The sequence below is a fragment of the Pelobates fuscus genome, chromosome 7 (genome assembly GCF_036172605.1).
Source record: "Pelobates fuscus isolate aPelFus1 chromosome 7, aPelFus1.pri, whole genome shotgun sequence".
In the NCBI taxonomy this organism is placed as follows: domain Eukaryota; kingdom Metazoa; phylum Chordata; class Amphibia; order Anura; family Pelobatidae; genus Pelobates; species Pelobates fuscus.
In genome coordinates, this window is record NC_086323.1 from 102,274,218 (window position 1) to 102,297,462 (window position 23,245).

At 40.5% G+C, this 23,245-nt stretch overlaps 1 protein-coding gene across 1 annotated transcript in view; it reads right to left on the reverse strand.

Annotated features, from left to right (window-relative positions):
* Positions 1-23,245, reverse strand: part of GRIP2 (glutamate receptor interacting protein 2) — a 383,817-nt gene extending 360,572 nt beyond the window's left edge. Inside the window, exon 1 of the mRNA XM_063426279.1 lies at positions 22,986-23,245. Within this exon, the coding sequence (XP_063282349.1) occupies positions 22,986-23,040 (55 nt within the window). The 5' untranslated portion in view covers positions 23,041-23,245. The remainder of the gene's footprint in view (positions 1-22,985) is intronic.

The following is a 23,245-nucleotide window of genomic DNA, read 5'->3' on the forward strand; positions in this document are numbered from 1 at the left end:
GTCTATGTTGCTATGACCTCAGTTTCCCTTTTGACATTAATGTTCTGCAGTGAGCTCTGACCCAAACAGCGTTGATTCTGTCACTGCCTCGGGTAATTTTGGCAGCTTGCTTGCCTTTGCCTGGCAACTTACACTACTCAATGGCTTGTACACCTCATGTTCCAACATCCAGTGGTGAATGAGGAGATACAACTTCAGAGAATCCTATTTCTATCCCCTGTAGCAGGATTCACACTAGCGATGCTAACCCTAACAGGCACCAGACTGAGTTACCAGTGACAGGGGCACTGTTAATGTGTCATTCATAGAAGTCTAAACCGGACTCTCTGTTATTTACTAGGGACCAGATTTACTGCAAAACTCAGTGTCATCATTTTGACCATATGTACATTTTAAGATGTTTCAGGGCAATGATAGCCATCTGCTAACCAGCTCTGTTGGTCATTGTCACCTGCAGACTGAAGCTTTCTGACGCTTCATGATATCACACCTGGAGGGCTATTTACCAAAGGCTGAGTCTGTAGCAAATTCTGCCAAATTCATTTTCTGAAAATTCAAGGTGATTTAAGGAGGCTCTGTCACCTCAAAATTGCCTTCCTCCTATTGTTTCCTCTTCTTTTCCTCTTTCAGGATTAGTTCTTCATTTCTGATCGAGTTCTCTTTAAAACACAAGGCAAAGTCCCTATTTTGTCTCATGTATTTTTCTTACACTTGGCAATCTTGACAAAGGGTGGCACTTAAGGCAAGCTTCACTGTTAGCTTGACAATGGAAGCACTCTTTTGTCACAATTATCAAGTGTACGATTAATACATAGGACAAAGTACTGCCTGCTTTGTCTTATGTTTTAACAAGAACTAGATCAGAAATTAAGAACAATAGAAAAATAGAACAGATTCTAAAAGAGGAAAAGAAGAGGAGAAACAATAGGAGAAGTTTGAGGTGATGGAGCCGCTTTACATTTTTTAACTTGGATAAAATTTACAAAATTTACTATCATGCAATATTAAGCCAAATAAATTACAATTGACCTAAATTCGTTTTTGTTTGGGCTGAATAGCTCAATAGATCAAAATTAAAAAAATAAGAGATAGGCCTAATGGCACACGTAAAGGGACACTGTAGGTACCAAAACAACTTTAGCTTTATGAATCAGTTTTGGTGTGTAGATCAGGTCCCTGCAGTCTCACGACTCAATGCTCTGCCTTTTAAGATTTAAATCACTTTGTTTATAGACCTATTCACATTACCCCACATGTCATTTGCACAGCCTTCCTAAACACATCCTGTAAAGATAGATCTAATATTTAAACTTCCTTTATTGCACAATCTGTTTAATTTAAAATGTCTTATCTCCTGCTCTGTTAATAGTCTTCTGCACCATGCAGGATTCTTCCGTGTGTAAGTAAAGTAAATTTTTTTCAGAATAGGGGATAAAAACTTCTAAAGAAAGCAACATCTGATTGAACATTAAAACCTTTTTTTAATGCAGGTTGTGTGAGTCACAACTAAAGGAGGTGTGGCTAGGTCTGCATAAACAGAAAGAAAATGATTTAACTCCCAAATGGCAGATAAATGAGCAGTGAGACTGCAGGGGCATAAGCTATACATCAAACTACTTCATTAAGCTATAGTTGTTTTGGTGCATATAGTGTCCCTCTAAATAAGCAAATACATGGAACTGAGGTCATTTGGACTACTCAGATGAACACTTTACTCCCACAACCTATATAAAGCAAGGTGTGGGTTAACCAGAAGATTTATCTACTCTTGTATCCCCACTTTCTGTGTAGCTAGTGGTTGAATAATTTAATTGTGTTGAAGCCTTGGCCACATTGCCCCATCCATATATCATATGATTCCCAAGCATCTAACCTTGCTGGTATATGCCCTATATTATATTCTAAACTAGTGTTTGAGCAGATGCTCACTATAGTGCTCTAAACCAAATGTGTACCCAAAGTAATGTAGCAAATATCTAAATTAGAATTATTATTATTATTATTATTATTATTATTAGTGAAATATGAGATGTTTTATTCCAGTTTTACAATGTTTTGTTATATTTTATAACAAGTCCCAACTTACTGTTTAATAATTAACCGTCTACATTTTAATTTACAAAATGAGACGAAGGGATGGGATAAGTGGAGGAGCAGATACATAAAGATAAAAGTGAGGTAATGTATATTTCAGAATAATTAATCCACAGTCACTATTTAGAAGAGCAGAAATAAATACAGCCCTGATAAGAGTTGAAGGAGAGGAGGAGGGCGGGCTTGGTTGAGGTAAGCAAGTAAGAACTCTCTGAGGCTCCGAGACTGTTCCGAAGGACCCGGTCGGCACTGCAGCTGATTGAGCTATGTGTGTGTTTGGCGTTCTGGTGCTTTGGAGTCCCGGCGTTCTGGTGGTATAGCGTGTATATTAGAGGTCTGCACTAATATAGCCGATTAAGGGCTCAACCAAATAAAGAAGGAAAGTCGCTTTCTACAGTTTGAGCGGTGAATTATTTGTTGGCTCCTGTGGCTCCTAAAGAGGCCTTAAATAATTTTCAAGAACCAAGATGTCATCCAACATGCCTGCAAGCCGAAATTACTCTAAGAAAAGTGCAGTTTGAAGGCAAGCTAAGTAATATATATTTGTTTGCTTTCTTCATTAACTTGCTGATGTTTTGTGTTACTTTTGTGTTCCTTTCCTCTCTGTCTCAAACGGATGAAAGTTTAAAAGTCTGTAAATATTAGTTATTTTTGTGTGAGAGAGAGGGGAGAAGTGGAGAAGGAATGAGGAAAAGGGGAAAGGAAAGGAAAGGAAAGAGAGAAAGTGAAAAAGGGGGAGGGTAAGGGGAATTAAAAGAGTCAAAATTAACTGATTGATTGTAATTGGTAGTAAAAGCATATAAGACAAATTTTCACAATAATACATTTTGACGAATTAAGGGGCGGGGATTTGGAACTCAGTGTGAATAGACGCATGAGCGCGGAGCTCCATCGGCTTCAGGCTAAGAGTCAATAAACTAGGCAAGTAAGGAAGCAATGGCGCCGAAAAAGCACCGCCAGGCTGCAGTACTTGCCTCTGTTCCAACCCAACACCGTCAAAATCCCCATTACGGAGGTTTCTCATGGAACAGGATCAACGTGGCAAAATGGCTCCTTTAATAAACTAGCGAAGTAGCCCGCCATCAAGCCCATCAGCCTCAGAGTGCTCCACGGAGGGATTGGATCTCATAGCTATCCTGGCCCAACTACCCTCAAAGTCAGACCTTGTGGCCATGTTTAAAAAGATGGAAGACAACTATGGTGAAAAATTGCAAGCCGTCACTACAGAAATGCAGCACCTAGGTGCTAGAGTGCAGGCATTAGAAGAAGATGATGAGGAGGCTGCTGAGCAGCAGTGGTCTGAGTGTCATGCAACGCAGCACCTGCATAACGAAGCAATCCTTTTCCTACATCGTAAATGACATGATGTCGAAAACCGCGGGAGGCCCAACAACCTCCTGGTAAGAGGAATGCCGGAAGTTTCCGATGGTGCAACTGAAGATCCTATCAAGGTACTTACCTCCCTCTTCAATCAAACATTAGTAAGACACTAGCATTGATTTTTATAGGGCTCACAGAGCAGTGAGGCCTAGAAATTTGCCACAAGAGAAATCACGTGATTTCATGTGCTGTATTCACAGTTTCCAATTAAAAGAAGAAATATTCCGCAAAGCAAGACAACTTCGTGAACTCCAATTTGAGGGCCATCCAATTGTTATATTTCAAGATCTTTCACCCACCACCTTAATGGCCTGAAGGGCATTGTGACTCATTATGCAATTATTCATGGAGAAACAAGTTAAATTTCACTGGAAATATCCTTTCGCTTTATCAGTCACGCAACAAGGGAAGATATTTACTATATCTATTCCGGTGGACGTACCAGACTTTCTACAGGCATTGGGGCTACCGCCTATTGAGGTGGAGGATTGGACAGTCTGGCTGTTCCATGGCACAGATACTCCAAAGACCCAGATGGCAAAGGAACTCGAAGAATAAAAGACAACAGCCACCACCGCACCACCCGGTACCGAAAAACCCACTACACCGAGAGACAAGGTCCCTTGAGGACTCAGATTTGACCTGGTTTAAATAAATGTGAATATATATCTTTTACGTGATTATTTGCCAGGAGGCGGTGAATGTACTTTTTATAATTTTTTTCTCTCTTTTTATTGCTACTGCTTCATACTTATGTTTATGTCATTGAGCATTGATTAGTCGAGCTATTGGGGTCTATACACTCCACTACTCTTCATTATTTATAGAGAGCATTAGGCTCCCATAGCTCGAGCCACAGGTTTTAGTTCAGTATAGAAAATTATTGTATTACTTGGATGTGAAGTTAACTTTTACCTCCCCCTACCCATATACGGCTGCCACTCAGATAGCTTTGGCTCAACCAACCCGGTTACCCTCCTCCGAGATGTGCCAATATGGCCAACTTCAGTATGAGTTATTATCCTCATACATCTGTAAATAGTTTGAATCCCCTATATGTATTCCTTTTGTATTACACCGAGTACCTCCCCCCAGTCTGCCTAAAACTTTTCTTAACGATATTACCTCTAGAACATAGTGTCCTATGGGTTCTATTATTTGCCCCTTACATAGCCCACATTAGCCTTATGTCTATGAATGTTTGAGGCATTAATTCCCCACTTTGCACAGGAGTTGGACAGGCAAAAGGTGGATGTTAGATTTATTCAAGAACCCATTATAAAGGTGATTTTCAACCAAGACTTTATCCAAACCTATTATAGCAATTATACAAAGGGGAAGTCTAGAGGAGTGGCAATCCTCTTAGCCTCCCACTTGAATTTTATCAAGTTAGATAGAAAATGTGACCCGGGAGGGAGATTTGTTTTTATGAAGGGGAAGGTTTTTGATCACATCATCACTTTAGCAAATATAAACACGCCTAATTCGGGCCAGTTATCCTTTATAAGCTCCTGTTTGAGAAAACTAGAAGGTTTTATAGTGGGGACTCTGATCATTGGTGGGGACTGGAACATGGTGTTAGATCATTCATTTGATAGCTCTTCACAGATACACAGAATTGTCAGAGGTCGTTATTTTTAAACACATTACATTCCCATCAATTGATTGACTGCTGGTGTATCACCCACCCACAGGATAGGGACTACACCTTTTATTCACCAGCAGCCGGTAGCTATTCAAGGATAGATATGTTTCTCCTAAGTCATAGACATCTCCATTTGCTTAAAGAAGCCTCAATTGGAAACATCACGTGATCTGACCATGCCCCTATTTTTTTTAAACATAGACCTCCAGGGAGACCTCAGGCGGAATGCCAATTGCCATCTAAATGAGACTTTCCTTGATGACCCACGGGTAAATGAGGACCTGAACATGACACTCTCACTATTTCACAGAAAATTTTACATCCGACACAATTGACCTTTGGGTATGGGAAGCTCACAAAGGGGTGATTCAGGGCATTCTAATTAAATGGGGATCTCGAATTAAAAGGGAAAGAACAGAGAAAATACACTCCCCCATCAGAGTAATACATGACGCAGAGATTAGCCATAAACAGATCCCATCCCAAGAGAATTTTTCAATACCTAACGGCGAATAGATTAAAACTCTGATCCCTTCTTGCACTTAAGGGGCAGATAGTGGTCCAGATGACACAGAGCTCCTTTTACATACAGGCATACCCCGCTTTACATACACTCACTTTAAGTACACTCGCGAGTACAGACATTGCCGCGCCTCTTCTGTTTGCAAGTGAACAGGAAATAGAAGGTTCTATTCTTGCCCGGAGCAGCTCAGTTCAGTGTCTTTTGGGGTGTCTTTTCACACCTTCTGACATGGCACAGGTTAATCATCTCAAATTTATACTGCCTACTCCTAGCTGAACATATATATTTTTTCTGTCAATACATTGTCCATATTCTGCAATCGGCTGCCATCCAGTGAAAGGGTTTACCCAGCCATTTTCTTAGCTTAGCTGCATTAGCCACAATTCTGATGATTCAAAGTTAAACCATAAATGCTTAAAGTGACGAAGAGGTGTTTCTAAACAAAGTGTGCAGCTAAGCTGCTAACAAATACAAATTGGCACTGTACTGACAGAAAATGGCCCAGTGGGCAGGTTTATTTTATTTTTCTTCCCAGTTTAAGGTTGTCAGCTGAGTAAAACATTAAAGATAAATAGTACAATCTGGAAAGGGTTTTTTATTTTTATTTTTATTACTGTTTGTTTTAACTGAATAAAATCCCACTTGAAATCACTAAATAAATCACTGGAAATAAAATCTGCAGTTGCAGTATCAGTTATGCCTGTAAATTACTATTGCAATGCAGTACATGCATTGGGAAGTGAAAAAAGGTATTGCTTCACTTTAAGTACATTTTCGTTTAACATACATGCTCCGGTCCCATTGTGTACTTAAAAGTGGGGTATGCCTGTATATGGAAATAAGAGTGGGAAACTGTTGGCCATGGCACTGAAAGATGGGAATAGATGTACACCACAAACACTATAGCCGCATCTTTTTGGGATTTCTATCAAAATCTTTATAAATTACCCCTCCCTGACCGCACTTTTTTTGACCTAGAGGACTACCTCTCCACGAACATCCAACTTAAGGTACCCAGTTCGACAGCAGATCAATTAGAAGCCCAGTTTACCCCAGAGGAACTTTCCTCAGTAATTAAAACCATGCCAAAGGCCAAAGGGCAAAAGCCCAGGCCCAGATGGTCTAACTGCACAATATTATCAACTCTTTCAGACTATCCTTGGACCTCACTTACTTAGGACACTCAATGGATTAACTCCAGGTCTGTAGTAGTTATAGACCAATCTCACTTATTAATCTTGATTTAAAAATATTTGCCAAATTAATAGCAAATATGCTCAAGCCTGAACTGATCCATCCTGATCAAGCAGGCTTTGTTCCTGGCCATGAGGCAAGGAACAATACCACTAAGATCCTCAATGATATATATGGAGCAACTATAGATAAAACTCACCAATACCCCCAACATTTCGCACCTACTGGCTGCCTTTTTCAAGGGTGTACAGCCAGTAGGTGCCGAAACGTTGGGAGTATTGGGGGCTCGTGTTCCTGCCATAATATGCTTGTGAGAATTGTGTTAATTATCACTGTTTGTTTTGTTATGCCTTTATATTGTCACTTTGTAATTTTGTTTAATGCTTATTGTACCAATTATTGATTTATTAAAGTATTTGCATAACTATTTCTATTGATTCTAGTGTGCATTCTATATTTGATATATTTAATGATTGTTGGGTACTTGAGGGAGTACCTGTGAGTAATAGCACCTAGTGTTTTTTTGTTTATATATTCTCTCCATACGGAGTTATTGTACAGAGAAAACAATCACTACAGTCCCTTTAAAACCTGCCATGAGGAGGAAACAGAGTCCAATTACACCAGGATCAGAATTGGGTGAGATTTCCGTTGTACATTAAAACCATGATTAAAATCATGATTCATGGGAAGCTGTAAAAATCAATGATCAATAATTTCTAACTTCTCAAATGCTATTTCCTCTTCTGATTACAGGAAAAAATATGCAAATAAGCATTATTTAAACATAAAACCATTCTACACAAAAAGAAGAGATTTGCTAAAAGACAGATAGCTAACAAAGTTGTTGTCCGACAGGGACAGGCGTTCTCTGCCAGTTTAGCAGGACACACACACTATTAGTTTGCATTCTTAAAGGACCACTATAGGCACCCAGACCACTTCAGCTCAATGAAGTGGTCTGGGTGCCAGGTCCCTCTAGGATTAACTCTTTCTGCTGTAAACATATGTTTACCTATGGGTTAATCCAGCCTCTAGTGACTGTCTCATTGACAGCCGCTAGAGGAGCTTCCGCGCTTCTCACTGTAATTTTCACAGTGAAAAGATGCCAGCGTCCATAGGAAAGCATTGAGAATGCGCGCGCGGCTCGTGCCGCGCATGCGCATTCAGTCGATGATGGGGAAAGGAGGTGGAGAGTCCCCACCGCCGAGGGAGCCTGGCAGTGGAGAAAAGGTAAGGGATTAACCCCTTCCTCACCTTAGAGCCCGGCAGGAGGGGGACCCTAAGGGTCGGGGGGACCTAGAGTCCCTATAGTGCCAGGAAAAACTAGTATGTTTTCCTGGCACTATAGTGGTCCTTTAACACAGTGTTCCTTTAAACTACAACCCGTGGTAAACTACAGATCATATAAACCCATACTGAGGTAGAGTGTATAAAAAAGCTCAACTTTTACCATAATGAGAGCATAATAATAATAATGAAAGCTACATCCTTATCTGAGCAGAGCTCAGAAATCCTGTGCTTTGCAGCAATTTTTTTTTTTTTAAAGGGACACTGTAGGCACCCAGACCACTTCAGCTCATTGAAGTGGTCTGGGTGCAATGTCCCATTTCGATTAACCCTACAGTGGTAATTATTGCAGTTTCTGAGAAACTGCAATAAATACCTCTGAGCGTTAACTCCTCCTCTAGTGGCTGTCTACCAGAATCTTCCGGAATTAAAACAGACCATTGGTCCATTATCTAATGGTGGACGTCCTCACTAGGCATGTGCATGGAGAAAATTTTCGGTTTGGCATTCCGAAATTCTGGATTTTCGCACTTCAAGACTTCGGAACTTCGGCAACTTCGGAACTTTGGCACTTCGACACTTCGGAAATTCGGCAACTTCGGCACTTCGACACTTCGGAAACTCGGCACTTCGACACTTCGGAATTTCGGGACTTCGGCACCTCGGGACTTCTCTTGCAGCCGCTTGGTAGATAACTCCCTAATTCCCACGTTATTACAGAGTTATCTACCAAAAGGCTGAAAGACCTAAATTGGTCTTTCAGCCAAATTTAGTAATTACTTAGCCAAAATAAAAAATTACTTCGTATTAGTAAATTTTGCCAATACTCCCTATACCGCGAGTAGGGGCATGTCTAGTAAACAGTGAGCAGCCTGTGACTGCTCACTGTTTAAAAAATAAATAAAATAAAAAAATAGTACCCCCTGGCCCCCACCCCTGAGCAGCGGGTGGGGGCCCTAAATCAGAATCTTATAAAGCCTTGCCCCGCCCTGCAATTAGGCTCAGAGCACTCTGATTGGTGGGTTTAAGCCATCCAATCAGAGTGCTCTGACAGGTAAATGAAGAGACTGACAGGTAAGTCTCTACATTTACCTGTCACAGCACTCTGATTGGTTGGTTTGAAATCCACCAATCAGAGTGCTCTGTGTCATTTTACACAGCGTGGGAAAGTTCTTTGGAATTTTCCCCAGCTGTGTCATTTGACTCATAACTCTCTGATTGGTTACTTAATCCACCAATCAGAGAGTTATGAGTCAAATTACACAGCGTGGGAAAATTCCAAAGAACTTTCCCACGCTGTGTAAAATGACACAGAGCACTCTGATTGGTGAGGGGTGAGGGGGTGGGTAGGGGAATACTTTTTATTGGGAGGAGGGCGACTAGGGGTTTGGGGAGCACGCCCAAAATTGGGTCCCCCCTTAGCCCGCAGGGGGGCAATAGGTCCCCCCATTATTTTACATTAGGGCCCCCACCCACCGCTCAAATGCTTACAACTGAATCCTGGCTATGTTTGTATACTTTTTATTTAAAATTATTTACAATGTAACATTCTTCTTCTTTCACTGGGTATGTATATTAGTACTTAGGCAATACTGTGCTTCGGAACTTCGGCACTTTGACACTTCGGAACTTCGGCAACTTTGGAACTTCCGAACTTCGGAACTTCGACACTTCGACACTTCGACACTTCGGAAATTCAGTAATTCGGAAGTACCCGGATGTCCAAATTGTCCAAAATTTGTCCGAATACATATTCAGACCGAAACGAATTGCACATGTCCAGTCCTCACGCTCTGACAGATTTTTCCCCATAGGAAAGAATTGAATAATTATTTTCTTTGGGGAAATCCTAATGCGTGCGGCCATTGTGGGCAAAGCCTCACCCAGCGCTGAGGGACATCGACGCTGGATTCAGATAAGTCACTGAAGGGGTTTTAGATGCTTAGAAGCTAGGGAAGAGGCTATAGTGGAGGCAGGGAGCGGTGCACAGTAGAACCCAGATTTTGAATTTAAATATTCTCTTGAGACCATGACCACTGCAGAACGATGCAGTGATTATGGTGCTTGGAGTATTTTGTTAGGTCACTGCTTATGTTATAATTAAAAAATGTGTTTTAATGTCAGCCTGGCAAGTGCTTTTAACCCCTTAAGGACACATGACCTTTTATTCCAGAAGTTTGGTCCTTAAGGGGTTAAGCTCGATCTACTTGCTGTATGTCAGTGCTAAATGAAAAATACGCATATGTGGCTACTGTTATCCGAGGACATGGGCAAAATTTGCAGTCTGATCAAGGCAGTAAGATCTAGATTAGAATTTCATAACTGCCCTGACCACTTTGAGACACTTGGCACCTATCCCACTGAGTTCAGCACACATTAATAAGTAATGCGACAGTGAAATTGTCTGCTGAACTTGACTCAATGCGACAACTTATGTTTCCGTTGTGGCTGTTTGTGGATGTGATGAACGGCTGCCAAACTCAATCCATTCCATGCAGCTGGAATGATAGATCAAACTGAGCAGCCAAGCCAGTTTGCCATTATAGATTGCAGAATAGAAGTTGTAGTGGTAATGTTAACCGCTTCAGGGCCATGGTTAAGCAAACCCTTGTTATTGTGAGTCCTGGCATGACATTAGTCCTGAAGGGGTTAATGATACGGTTCACTAGCTTCACAATGTTTTGCTGCCCTCTGGTGGTAGCTGTAATTACATTTCTTTCAATGTCTGAGTGATAATTACAATTATGTATATAGCACCAACATGTACCAGCATGCATATAGCACTGTACAATAGGTAAACAAAACAAACACTGAATACAAACAAAACATTATTAACATACTAGAACAATAGGTTAAGAGGGTCCTTCCAAAACAAACTTACAATCTAACAGCCTTAGAACACCTACACTTTCTAACAAATGAATTTGCACGAATATTTTACACTGTAACTGACAACTGTTAAATTCATTAATCTGCTGTGTTGATACAATATTGTTCTAAACCATGCCATTCTAAACGCTCTTGATCTATTTTAAAGAAATTTCCCAGTTGTAAATCTGTGAGTTTTTCCAAAACCGATTTGGATAGATTTAAACAGCTTCTAACATTCCTCTTTGTTGTCCATAAATGAGTCTCAATTCCGCAAGGCAAACAAAACTTTCCATAATGTTTGACCTCAAGATGCAACTCGGACAAAAACTATTATCCCCTGCCCACAGAATAAATCACCAGGAGCTGCACTAGGGGAAGGCCACGAAATTCCAGTAGGTGCGTTAATATGGGTGCAGTCACCAGCTGACTGTGGCTGAATTTTCACGACTGCATGTTTTTGATGAGCGTACTTGGTTTTCGAAGCAAGTGTCTAGATTTTGAGGGAAATGTACAATCTTGACGCGGGGGCGTCAGAGTCAATATGGAGACCTATAGTATATATCTACATTGGTTTGATTTAAGTAGTATTTCTATAACTATAGTATGCTTTTTACTTTTGCCTTTATACCGGGGCCACTCTAGTGATTCAAAAATTCCATGCCTAGCCCTGATCACAGAACACTATTGGTACACAGTACCAGTATATTTTATTAACTTACAGTACATATACAATGTTGTGGACCCAGAGCACATTATTATATGTAGTGCTGCTATAGCTGGGATTTTTATTTTCTTTTTTAGAATTATTTTTGATTTTTTACAAATAAAGCCTGTAAAGACAGGCAAATTAAAGAAGACAGTGAACCATCTAATTTCTGTCAGTGAGAGTGAGATAATTAATTTCCCTTACAATAATGGCAATAAGTTTACTCATTCCGCTTATCAAAAAAGCAAGATTGCTCATATTCATGTAAATTAAAAAGAGAGACTGTCTCAAACTATTGGAGATAAGACACAGAAGCAGTCTGTCAGATCCAATTTAATCTATTAAACCCAAACCAGCAAAAGAAATGAGAGAATCGTGTTCAGATAGCAACTTACTGTAGGCATGCGCAGCACATTACAATAGGATGTGAATGCAGAAAAATTCCATCTAAACGTACACACTTATATTAAAAAAACAAGGAACATATTATTTTTGTGCTAGTGACCTTGCAAACGTATTGTCACAGGGCTGTATTACAACATACAGGAATGGCAAATCCCATAAACAAAGGTACTAAATAGACATATTACCGAGCGTTAGAGTGGACAGACTTAACACAAGAAATATAAAGTGAGTAATAGCCAAGGTCAGGAATATAGAAATACCGATCAACGAAACAACAAGCCAGGGGGGCGGAGCCAGCGCCTAAGCGGGAAAGTCGCAGCTTACAACAGCTCTGACTCCGGGACCCGTTAAAACCCGTGTTTTAGCGCAAAAAACAAATTTTGGGACCAGATAATCGGACCCCCAGATCCCTTAAGTTATAGGGAAAAAGGCGAAGAAAAGCCGGGCTGATCCTACCTCCGGATCCCAAGATATAGGCAATTTTCTACGCCCGACTCCACAAAAAGAGCCCGCCAAGATGGCGCCGAGCGAGGCCTACGCCATGCACTCCTCGGATGAGGAGAGCCTGTCCGACTCTGCTTACATTCCTGGCAGGGCACTACTCAAAGCCCCACAAGCGCACAAGCTCGGAGACGCAGCTCCTGCCACCAAAGCAGACATTAAGACCTTGATGCTCAACATTAAAGCAATGTTCGACGCCGACATGGCGCAAGTACGCAGTGAGATCTCAGTGATATCGGGCCGTGTGACAACGGCTGAGGAGTCTCTCAAGAGTACCAGGGTGGCACAATCGGCCACGGATGCAACGCTGGGGTCCCTCCAAAAACAGTGTGCGACGCTGACGGCCCAGATGGCCGGCATGGAGGACAAGGCGAAGGCCAGAAACCTGCGCATCAGAGGGGTGCCCGAATCGATCACAAGCATGGAATTGCCGCACTATTGCAGGAGGCTCGTGGCTACGCTGTTAGTCCCAAAGCAAGCCAAGCAAGTGGGACTGGACTCTTGCTTCCGACTACCTAAAGCGGCCAAAGCTCCGGAAGAAGCACCAAGGGACGTGCTGATCAAATTCATCCGAGACTCAGATCGAGGGGCCCTGATGGGTGCCGCTAAGGGTTCCCCAACAGTGACCTTTGAGGGAGATACCCTAACGTTCTATAAGGACCTCTCCAGGCAGACCCTCACATGGCGCAGATCCCTCCGACAGGTTACTACTCTGCTTCGAGAGAATTCCATTCCGTATAAATGGGGGCTTAACCGCCTCATAACAGAGCATAACTTTCCCATATCTCGGAGGCGTCCAACTTCCTCCGACCACTAGGACTTGCACTGCCCACGGCGTCAGCGAGTGCCTGGCCGCTGTGGAATGTAGAGGACATAACCCCGTTTGCACCCAGAGAACCGACACCGAAGGCAGCAAGCTCCCTGACCTGAGCTCAAAGCCCTACGGACCTGTTACCCACTTTGACCCCAACGGGTCGTCAATGCAGGACGGTGACCTGGACTCTCTACACAAGCTTATGCACCAATGATACAAATGCGGCTTTGTTTTGTTTTGCATATGTTCTGTTTTAATTTCTGTTTATTTTTAAACACATGATTAGCTGTAGTATGCACTATGTCTTTAAAAGTAGCGCTACAATTTAAGAGTTAATCGTCAGTTTTAATTTCTAATCCATGCTAACTGGCTCCGTAAGCAGACAGCTAGGGATGCTGTTTAAGATGAATCCCTCCCCCCACCTTTTACTTGGTTGCTTAGGCGGCCTATGGCCACATACATGCGAGTATTAAACTTTAAATATGAGAGCCCTCGTAGGTATCCAGACCCGACATCTTTGAGCAGGGCCCCCCCAGCCGACTCCACGCACCCTCCTACCAAACGGCACCAAGGCTAAACGTTAGGCAAGAGGTGTATCAGACCATATAAATAAAAATGGGTAGCTTAGCAAAGTGTAATGGTTGCCATAGAATTTTATCAATCTGTTGTACAATGTGAAAAACTTATTGCACTTGATGTAAAGCAATTTTATATTCTGCATGCCCATAAAAAATAAAGAATTAAAAAAAAAACCAAAAAAAAAAAACAACAAGCCAGGTTAGGATACCAGTATTACACAACGACAAATACAAGCTGAGGTCAATATCAAAATATATCAAGAAAGACTAAAGACTAAAAGCACTAATGTGCATCAGGGCAGAAACCACGAGAGGGCAATGAACAAGGACCCAAACTAACTTTATCCATGCCATCTCTGCAACTCACAAATGATTGAATATGGGGTCACCTAGATGATGCGGTAACTTTAGGGGCATGGGTGACGTTACATTTTTTGAATAGTTAATAGATGAGTCATTCGAGCTGGCTGCATCTAAGATGCTACAGGGAAGTGGAGGGAGCTGTTCTGCAGGTTGAATGGTAAATATAATATTTCTTATTCAGGTCACACAGCCGCATGGAACGTTCGAGCCATGTGACCTGAGCAGGGGAGGTGGCTGAGGGAAGCAGCGCTGGATCAGGGAGGACAATTTGACTCTGCATTTACTAGAGCCTGGGTAGACCCAAATTTAGATGGACAGCTCATTACCAGCATGGCTCCCCATCTCCGAGAGCCCCATTTGGTGTTGTTGCCAAGAATATCATTGTCAGTTTTGGCATCCAACATTTTTTCTCCAAAAAACATACCTCCTATAGAGCACTCACTATGCTCACTTGAGTGGCCCTCCCCTCCTGTTATCCACACTACCTAAGCAATGTGCACACACCACCTTCCAACACACTTTATAACCCAAACTACTTGAGAAGTGAGCTAATTCCAGCTCCCTACACTCACTATAACCCACTGTACAAGACAGTGAACTCCCTCCAGCTCAGCACTCTTTAATTTACACTACTTAAAGGACCACTATAGGCACCCAGACCACTTCAGCTCAATGATGTGGTCTGGGTGCCAGTTCCCTCTAGTGTTAACACTGCAGCTGAAACTGCTATGTTTCACCGAGGGTTAATCCAGCTTCTAGTGGCTGTCTCACTGTCAGCCCCTAGAGGCGCTTCCGCGCTTCACAGTGAGAAGACACTGGACGTCCATAGGAAAGCATTGAGTAATGCTTTCCTATGGGCGGTTTGAATGCGCGCTCGGCTCTTGCCACGCATGCGCATTCGGCGCTGACGTCGGCAGGAAGAGGACAGTTCCCCAGCACCAATGGAGCCCGGCATTGGAGAAAGGTAAGTGGCTGAAGGGGTTTTAACCGGGAGGGGGTCCTGAGGGTGGGGGGGACCTAATGACCCTATAGTGAAAACAAACAATTTTCTCATTCAAGCTTTTCACACTGACTGTAATTCATGATACCCGAGCAGTGAGCTCACTGCACCTCCTCAAACCTCCTATACCCCACACTACCTGAGCAATAAGCTCACTCCAGCTCCTCACACCTAATATAACAAACACTACTTGGACAGTGAGCTCACTCCAGCTCTCTACACCTGAAATAACACACATTACCTGAGCAATAAACTCTCTCAGGCTCACTAACAGTACCCTCCCTGCAGTTATATAAAACTGGCTCCACACACACGGTTCACCCAATTGTGGAATGACCTTCAAGAAAACATCAGCTCTTCTTCTAGAACAAAATCTAAAGAGACCAGACTCTTTATGTCCAATGAAACCATACTGTCAACGTGTAATCATTTACGGTGTATGTATTTAAATATTTATAATTACAATTGTATTGTAATGTCCGTTCAATTTGAACAATCCAGTGTGACGAGGTGACAACCACCTTCAGGCCATTATATAACCAAACTGTTAAAATAGGCTACAAGTTAGGGAAGTTAACTTTTCCTCATCCCATTTATATTGGCATAGCCTGACTGCCAATGATACAAACTTAATATTTAATGGAGAGACTCCTAGGCTAGGCCACCGAAAGGGTCAACAATAAATCGCTTTACACTACTATAGATATAGAGTCCTGCATATCTCGTCCTAATCTCACATACCTCACTATTGATCTTTTTTCCATCTCTTATATCTGCCTTGCTTGTAATATATTGTTTTTTTACTGACAATATACCTCCCGTCATCCGTTCTTAACACTGCAATTCTTCTCATTCCCTCTCGCTCTTTGATAAAATCAATTCCCTCTGCTTGGCTAAAAGCTCAGCTCTCACCGAGATATACGACCGACGCACTAAATGAAACACCACTGTTTTCTTAGTTCATTTTAACATGGAAAGCCGCTGTGCCAAGGCTTTGATAAGTGAGCCAGCTTGAAATAGGTTATAATATCACAGCCTTTTACAAACTTGATAATTATTTCAACATCTTCCGATAATAGCTGCAATATCATTGTTCTAAAATGCCCCCATCATACAAGAATAGGTTAGTGGCTGTTTATAGATAATATTTTTTTATACTTTGTCTAAGCTAAACTACTCTCAAAGGTCAAGATATAATTTCAGTAAATATGGAAGATTTGCGTTTACGAATCCACACTATCGCCAGTAAGATATAACAGACAGTTGTGTTGGTGCAGAGTGGTTACACATAATGTGACTCAAATCCACAGTACTGTGTGCCAGTATGGCAGTATGTAGTTCAGCATGCGGGCATCAAGACAGTGTATATTCAAGCTGTATATCTACTGGTAATTTTGATAAATTATTGCTTAAAGAAAAAACAGAGAATATGAGAACTCTAAGAATGGACCAAAGCTCAGAGAAACTCAATAACCTGTCCTTTGTTAAGTCCCCGCTCGGGTCGCAAAATAGTTTTTGTTAACTTGTGCCATTACAGAGTGGGTCTATAGCATTTCCATTTCAGACAGATCCCACCCATAAGGGCAGTGCAGATCTGAAATGCCGGCAAGTTCCCTTTACACAAGAGATACAGTAATCCTGGTTGATCATTTCACTGAGGTGTAGGTGATATCCATCTAGACACTTATTGATTAAATTAGGATTATTATTTTTTATTTACGTGGATCTGGACAAATGTTTGAGATTAACACTTTAACAAAATAATTGTTCTTCTATATTGAGCTGCATATCCACCAACATTTATATTTTAAAGGAACACCACTTTCACCATAACCATTATAATATACTTTAGTGGTTATGGCGCAAGTCTGCCAACGCGGGTCGTCTCGTCGCCTGGAACCCACTACTGTTGTTCTGGGCCATCTCAGTGGCTTAGAGCTTAATCTGAGTGCACTAAACCAATTAGCATGCCCCTGTACCACAGGGTTAGATCAATGCAGGGGGGCTTCTGAGCTGCAGAATAGGTGGCAAAAGCACCCAGAGAACCATATTTAACTTACAAACTGTCTGCAAATGGTTACAGTGAGATGTTGCCAGGGCACTTCCTGCACCGTAAGCACTACATTCCACCATTGTGGTTATAATGCTTGGAGTGTTCCTTTAATGTACTTCATACCAGACTACGACCACTCTGATCTTACTTACTTGCATCTGCAATCGCCTGAGAGAGAGCACAAAGCAAAATGTAACTGATTTGCTACGAGATGACTGTCTCTCCTATTGCAGTTGAACTGATCTGACATTGTCCCGTGAAAAGAACACTGTACTATTGACATATTTCCATTTATTCATGAAACTAGTAATTAAGGTAAATAGACATGAATTGTCCTATTCTCCATGATTTCCAGTTTTTAGAATGTCCCTCAATAGACTCATAATATACTCTGTATATGGTGTAGTTATTTTTTATTGACATGTGAAAAATTATTAAATATTGTTTTTAAAAACTAATAAAATCTGTCAACGTTGAAGTTGCTGTTTAGTAGATAGGAGAGCGCGCTGGATCTTGTGTATTGTTTATTGTATAATATGGCCCCCAGCAGCACCCCATTTAAGCATGTTCAGGTGAGTGCTATTATCCCCCCATGTTTCATATATATATATATATATATTTGTGTACGGGATTATGGAAGGGGCGCACATTAAACTGTGTGTAATTTTAATATATGAAAGTCGGTTGAGGTGTGCCGAAACCGACGTGAGGTTAGGCCTGCAAAAGAGGGCCCACCCAGGTATAATGATATATGAAGAGGGTGTGGTGGGAGGGAATTTCCGAAATCGTCGCAGACAGGTGAGTAAGGGGATATGCTGGGTTTAAATAGCCATAAAATCCCTCCCACAATTTCAGGCATACGCCTTCTATATATATATATATATATATATATATATATATATTTGGGAGTCTAGCCAACTCCTTGGTTTTGCACCCCTCCCTGTTACAGGTGCCTCATCTCAGGTCCCTATTTAGCCTTGTACTGCAGAGAGCCTCAGATGGATTTTTTTCCCAAGTAAGTGGGTTAATCTCATAAGAGCAGACCTTAGACTGTGAGAGTAGGACCTGCCAAAGATGGGGTACATTGACGTTGTGGCAGGCTTATGCAATGTATGATCATATAATGTAACTAAATCCCCATTATTTTTTTGCCTAGATTAGGTGTTTTTAAAAAAACTTTTAAAAACTAATAAAATCTGTCAACATTGAAGTTGCTGTTTAGTAGATAGGAGAGTGCGCTGGATCTTGCGTATTGTTTATTGTTTATATATACCTATATATTTATTTTATTTATTTTTTGTCGCATAGCTTATTTGCTGGGGTTACACAGAAAGCTAATTCCCTTTGTTTTTAACTTCACTAATCTGATCATTGTACTGTGCATTCAGATAGCATGAAGACAGGTCTGGATAAAAAAGACTCATGTATATGTATAGGAGTTTGCGAGTCTGCATGGTGTATGCTGATATTTCATCTGCTGTCAAAAAGCATTTTCTGGAGAAAGGCCAGCAAACCAGAATACGAGAAAAAAAAGAACGAGGAAAAAAAGAAAATGCATCCTTTAGGGGCAATTTTTTATTTATTTATGCAGATAGCAAAGCTAATTAGACCCATAAAAAAGTTTGCAAATATAGTCTTTGAACCTTACTAACAGAGGTTTGAATATATTCTTGAATGATGAAAATATGGATCAAGACCATGATGCAAAAAAAAAAAAAAAATAGATTTGCACATCAATTGTTATCTTTAAAATAAGACAATGTTATTGAAGATCTAATCATATAACTAATGATTGGATAGATAACTTTAGTATAATATTGTGAACAATATTTCCCATGGTGCTTAGCAAGCTGGCCAAGATTTGTGGCAGTGGCTGGCTGAAGGTTATAGGAAGCGGGTATGTGAAAGACTATGTTTGAGAACTTCCAGTTGCTGGCTTAATTGCCACTGACCTGGTTATGATGTTAGGATGTTTAATTCCCTTATTCTTCATTAAGATATTTTGTGCATATTATTTATCGAAATCTGAAGATCATGATTTAGGATTGAATAAGTTATGGCAGTCTTTGCATTAACTAAGGTTGCAATTTTGCAAACATGGAGCATTGTCTGAGCAATGCTAAAATGTCTCTGAAATAGAAAACAAGGGTTAGAGTTAAGGTGACTTGGGTTTAGGGTTGGGTGGTTTAGCAGGACTTAGGGTCAGGGGTATCATAGCTCTCATGTCTCACATATAGACAACAGGAGTCAAATACCAGTAAATATCTGCTTATTAGGAAGCCCTACCCTACTCTACACAGAACATTGCAAACTAACAAGCTTTCTGTGAGTCTGTCACAGTCACATGTACTGAATAGCAGACAGCATATATTCACTGTCTTCTTCAAGATTCAGAGCTAAAAATGCATTTGAATAGGCAAATGATCATCAGACTGGTTTTAGAAGATAAAATAGACAGTATTATATATGATACATTTATATCATAGACATGGAGCAACTGTGGTATAGAATGTAACTTTGCTTTGTGAATGTCAAAGTAGAACCACACAAACAAATGCTATTATCTGAAAACACGTATAATCCTCTGCCAATCCTTTGATATACAAAACACTCAAAAACTAAAAGTAAAAAGTGGTATGTGATTGGCAACAAGCAGGTCAAGAACTACATTGCTATAGTGACACTCCAGATTGTATTTGCCACATTATTTTCTTAATGCATTACATAGAATAAATGAAATGTACAAAACAAAAAAAAATTTCATAAAAATACTCACATTTGAAGTTCTTGCATTTCCTACAAATGTTGTGCAGCACCTGAAGTGAACTTTAACCAAAACAGGTAATGACCGGTGCTCACTTAACATTCTATTGCACTGTGGAGGTGGTTATATATGTAATGGTACATGGGCAAACAATTACTAGGAATTAAAGCCAAAATATCAGCTTTCTACTGTAAAAGCTGATATGAAATTGTTCACATCATCAGTAGATGAATTTTTGGAAACAGTGCATGTTAGGAAGGAGAGATAGAAGAGTTAGGCTGATGGAAAAAAAAACAATGTATTATTTTAGAAAACGAAAGAAAATTAATTAAAAACAAACACCAGCACGTCTAACTGTAACTTAAAGGTTTGAGGTTGTTAATACGCTACTGATTTTAGAATAAAGAAACTCCAAATAAGACAGGTTTAACAATAATGGGATTGCAAATAATAAACAGTTTTCTTCTGAACACATGGAACAAACGGATATACAAACAGAATAAACAATACGTATAACTGTATTTTATAGATAACCTAGTGACAACAAAATTAAACATGCTACAGTATGAAATACATTTTTTTAAATCAACCAAATTTTGTTATAATTAAAAAAAAAGTGCTTTCGTTAATGCACAACTGGAATGTAAATATCTCAAATATCCCACGCAGATAATTTTGAGTAGTGTTGTGGCATTCAAGTAGGGGACCTATATAATCACCTATTCACTTTGTGTTCCACCTATATTCGCCAGTTAGAATGGACACAGTGCACTTTTCTTCAAGTCTCTGATGTTACGCAAAAGAAACAAGTTATAAATATGTTAAGATCAGAAAAGTACCTGAAAAGTTGGAAGATGGTATCCTGATTGTTGCCGGTTGTTGCTTTGGTTTCCATGGTGATTATGCTGGTTTTATAACTTTGCAACACTTTTATGTATAACTCTCTACTCCGTTTCAAATGTTTTTTGCTGCTATTTTATCAATAACGTTGATTGAAAATACTGTTCTAATCATCAGTATATAATTACACATTTTTTTCAATAACCAGGATAAATAATTGTTACCACATTTTACAAAAACAGCTTAAATTTAAGGTAAGACAAGGTAACCCTTACATTACAATACATTTTACTACATTTAAGTCTCTCTTTGCATCTATATAGTAGATGAGCTAATGTCAGGTTGTTAAAATAAGCCAAATACTGTTCATCTGTGATATGACTCAAATCTTTACCAAAACATTAACAAAGTTCTAACATCAGGGTGTACCCAGAGGCAAAGATTAGACCAAGTCAGAGAATTTCAGTGCCAGTTAGGTCCAAACATATACAGATGTTTTTCATAGCCAAAACTGCAGACTTATAGTGAAGCTGGCTTCTATTGGCAGCCTCAAGGGGCAGACATTTGAGACATTTCACCAACGCTTTCAGGAAGAAATGTGCATATTTCGGTTCATTTACCAAAAAATGTCATCATAAAATTAGAAACTTATCATAAACAATGATTGGTGTCAGACTGTCAGCTCATAATGGCGTTTGCAAGTATGAATCGCATGGGTGCAAGGAAATGAATCACTAATGAAACAGTTTATTCACTATTCTGTGAACTGAAAGCTAGGTTTTTAAAATTAAGACAGCCCTAGCGGGCCAAAAAGCTGTATCCTTAAATTGACCATTTTTGGTCTAAATTTGATTTTCATATGATCACAGTTCAGTTCACTATATAGTGAACCCCTCCGTTTCTCTGACTGGCTGTGTCTGGTCTTTGCAAGCCTCTCCAGAGGTTGGAGATAGATGTGGGAGATAGGAAAATCACTCTTTATTGGAGGGCTATTCTTAACAAGTGAATATGGCAGATACTGTTTGGCCCTAGGAGATGGAGAAAATGCTTAGGGCACATAGAAAAAGGACTGGCCAAAAAAACAACTCCTTTCTACTATGTAAATTCTGACATTAAGTGGGTTACTTCAATCTCAAATGCTGGTCTATTGCAGGTTAAGCACCCAATCAGAGTTAGCAGTAGCTGGCTACACAGCTGCAAATCTGGGTGTTCAACATGTTAATGATCTTGTTGAGCAATTATATCAGTTCTCCTCTAATTCCTGACTTTAACAAAATGCTTATGAGCCTGAATTTTTTTTTCCCAAATAGCCAAAGTTATTTTTCAAAAAAATGACCAAGACCAAAAACATATCCAAATCTAACAGCATCAATGTCCAACAGAGAACAAACATCCATCGACACCCTATAAAGTGTCACAGTCAACTATCACCAGATAGCCACGTTTCCACATTTCAAATGGATCTTCCCAAATTCTCCACCGAACAAACAATTACTCCTAATGAAATATATAGATCAACAAAATAATTTTAAAAAATACTGCGTTCCATTAAATGGACAATGGTAAAAATCTCATACCTTAAACTAGGGTCTACCAAACCAGCCCAAAGAATTACCAACAACCCAGAATTTAGAGGTTACGTAATTCTTTGGCCATAGCGTTAACCATATAACTATGGTTCTGGGGGTCTACCATTTTTTCCCCAAACAGCTACATGCCTACTAGATAATAATGACAAGGCATCATGGGAAATGTAGTCCATAACAGCTGGAGTACCAAAGCTCACCCAGACATGTACAAGAACATCAGGCTGTTACAGGTAGCTAACATCTGAACAGAGATTATGCTTTGATAATAAACTGCAAAAAACGACAAAAGCCTTTTGAGTAGCCACTGTCCTGCAATGGTCTGCTCAGTACCGATTGGAATTGCCTGGCACTTCGATAGTTAATTCCATCGCTTACCTGCATTCTCCATCCTGCGCAGACAGAGCATCAGACTCCTCCACCAGCTCGGCATGGCAGCGGCAGGGGAAAGGGGAAGATGCGTTTGAGAAGCCGTGCTGATGTGCAGCTGGAAGAGAGCAGAGAATCACAGCAGAGGTGGATGGAGGGTGCTAGGATTTCACAGAGCGCTCCATCTCGTGCCTGCAATGTGAAGGCAGCCCAGCCTCACTAGTGCACAGCGCAGGAGGCTCACATCTCAAGCCAAATCTCAGCATGCA